The sequence below is a fragment of the Temnothorax americanus genome, unplaced genomic scaffold (assembly GCF_048541705.1).
Source record: "Temnothorax americanus isolate GAGA-0224 unplaced genomic scaffold, ASM4854170v1 Scaffold300, whole genome shotgun sequence".
In the NCBI taxonomy this organism is placed as follows: domain Eukaryota; kingdom Metazoa; phylum Arthropoda; class Insecta; order Hymenoptera; family Formicidae; genus Temnothorax; species Temnothorax americanus.
Genome location: NW_027509444.1, coordinates 4,072 through 6,717, shown reverse-complemented (window position 1 = coordinate 6,717; position 2,646 = coordinate 4,072). Strand labels below are relative to the sequence as shown.

Here is a 2,646-nt window from a genome sequence, read left to right as displayed (position 1 = left end):
AAATATATAAGGTCATGAATAATGTAATCTAAAGAGGATCTGATAATGAATATAATATATATGGAGGGGTAAAAACCCACAGTGGTGTAAGTCAAATTTTTAAAAATATTTCCTCGTGTGCATATAGATGCTATCTGTACAATATATAAATTGCATCTATATGTACACGAGAAAATATTTTTAAAAAATTGACTTACACCACTGTGGTTTTTACCCTTCCATATATTGTGATGTAATTTAAAATTTTTAACATTATTTATTATTAAACATTATTATTAAACATTATTATTAAACGTTATTTTTTATTAAACATTAAAATTGAATTAAACATTAACATTGTATTAACATTTAAAATTGTATTAAACATTAATTATATTTATTTTATAATTGTTAAACTTTAAAAACAAAAAATACGTAAAAACATATCTGAGTGTTGGGTAGTATTATTTATTTTAAATATTTAAATTCAATATTAATAACAGTGTTGGGTAGTATCTAGATACATATGTATCTAGATACTACCCAACACTGTTATTAATATTGAATTTAAATATTTAAAATAAATAATCATTCATCAGTATAATCTGTAGAATCTTCTTCAGCACTGTTACGCTCGGGCATAGCAGTGTTATGCTCGGGCGTAGCAGTGTTACGCTCGGGTGTAGCAGTGTTACGCTCGGGTGTAGCAGTAGCATCTTTGGCGTTCTCCCGACGTTTCGTCCGTTTTCCGTTCCAGTCTTTTACATTATTTAATACTGCCTGAATCGCTTGCTTAAATTGCCTTTCAGTTAACGGATTATCATCCTTTTTAAATCTTGTTGATACAGCAGCTAGAATATAATGATAAACAAAATATTAATTATAATATGAAACAATTTTTAATTTTCACATTTAAAAAATTGTAATTTTAATAAACACCTTCTATGCATTTATAAAAGTCTGTCCCTTTAAATATACTTTTTCCAGGGACTTGTTTGACGGCAGTGAAATTTTGCGCAACATTTTGGCACATGTATTGTCGCATAGTGCCAATATTACGGGCTAATGCACGACGTTCATCGATGGAACGTTTTATAAGATAGATCTGAAAAATGAGACCTACAGTTTAACGCGGTTCCGATCGGCAAATATAGAAGGGGTTCTCATGGCAAGATACTCTCGGTGGTTTGCCACGATCGCCACGAAAATCATACAATATAGTGTATGTGAATTGTGTGCATAGATGTAATCTATACAATATATAAATTATACTATATATCTAGTATATCATATATGTATACATCTATATGTATATATACTTACAATTTTTTTTGGTATTTTTTATTTGATTTTAATTTTTTATTAAATTTTTTAAATTGCTCTATGCTATCACATGGCAATTTAATTAAATCATCATCATTTTCTTCGTCTTCTGATGAAATTCCTGATTGAACTTTTACTTGATTTTTTAATATTGATAAAATATTTTCCACATCCACTGCAAGTTTTAAAATTGATTTTTTAAGAAGAGTTAATTGTTTTTTTAATTCTTTCAATTGTTCTTCCGTTCTTTCGGCAAAAGTTTCTGAAAGTTCTGGAAAAACCATTTCCCAAATATAAGTAAATTATTAAATTTTTTTTTATTAATTATTAATTATTAATTATTTATATTATTTGTTTATTTTATTTATTTATAATTTATTTATAATTTATTTATTTATTTATTTATTATTTGTTAATTATTTTCTATATTTATTTATTTAATATTAATAAATTATATATTTACCTTCATACTCGTAGTTACTTTCTGTATGTTTTTTTAGAAGGTGACAATGATCTTTTTGTTGAGTAATGATATTTTTTATTTGATTTTGAGAAGTACTGCATGTCTCTGAATGTCTCTGCACGTCTGTTTCGGCAAAAGTTTCTGAAAGGTCATGAAAAAGTATATTTCCAAAATATAAGTACACAAATTATCAACCACATTTCACAATTAGTTAGATTTACCTTCATGTTCGTAATTTTTTTTCGTTTAATTTATGTTTTTTAGAAGGGGGTGGTGATTTTTTTTGCTGAATATTGGTTTTATTTGATTTTTGAGGAATACTACAGGGTATCTCTGAATCGTCTGATGAAGAAGAAGATACTGGTAGTTTTTCTTTAATACTTGATTTTTTATTTTTTTTTTTATAAAATAAATATTTTCAGAATTAAATATACCAATATTAACAAAAATAATAAAAAACCCAAAAGACCAAAAAATTTAAAAACAAAAAAAACCAAAAAGCAAAAAAAAAAACCAAAAAATTGTTGTTATTATTACTTACGAAAAGATTCATCATGAATATTTTTTTTTAAATTAATCTGCGCAGAGTTAAAAATTTCTTGCGTGGATAATCCTTTTTTATTTTGAGTTTCTCTCATTTTTAACTCTTCTAAATCATGTTTTGATTTTGTCGCAGCATCCAATTCACTGTCTGTTGTAAACGCGTATTGTTGAACGTTTAATTTTTTTAATTTTTCTTCCGCCTCAGTATATGTTCCTAGAGTGTTAAATAGCGTTTTTAGAATATTATTTAATTTATTATTTTATTTGAGTATTATTTTAATTGAATTGTCATGTAAGCATGAAGCAATTTGATGAAAAATTGAAATTAAATGAAAAAA

At 25.5% G+C, this 2,646-nt stretch overlaps 1 protein-coding gene and 1 long non-coding RNA gene across 2 annotated transcripts; both read right to left on the bottom strand.

The window, feature by feature from the left end:
* Positions 1 to 527: 527 nt before the first annotated feature.
* LOC143900847 (uncharacterized) lies at positions 528 to 1,024 on the bottom strand. The gene is made up of 2 exons (XM_077412591.1): positions 919 to 1,024; positions 528 to 830 (listed from the first exon to the last, which is right to left on the bottom strand). The coding sequence occupies exons 1-2, from the start codon at positions 1,022 to 1,024 to the stop codon at positions 568 to 570; spliced, it is 369 nt and encodes a 122-aa protein (XP_077268717.1). The 3' UTR covers positions 528 to 567.
* Positions 1,025 to 1,395: 371 nt separating this feature from the next.
* Positions 1,396 to 2,062, bottom strand: LOC143900846 (uncharacterized). The gene is made up of 3 exons (XR_013257888.1): positions 1,987 to 2,062; positions 1,766 to 1,906; positions 1,396 to 1,573 (listed from the first exon to the last, which is right to left on the bottom strand). It is a non-coding gene; the product is annotated as an uncharacterized LOC143900846 (long non-coding RNA).
* Positions 2,063 to 2,646: the final 584 nt, after the last annotated feature.

Coding starts and splice junctions, on each gene's coding strand:
- LOC143900847 (XM_077412591.1), bottom strand. CDS start 1,024: ATGCGACAATACATGTGCCAAAATGTTGCGCAAAATTTCACTGCCGTC. Junction 831..918: donor CTTTTATAAATGCATAGAAG/GTGTTTATTAAA, acceptor ATTATATTCTAG/CTGCTGTATCAACAAGATTT.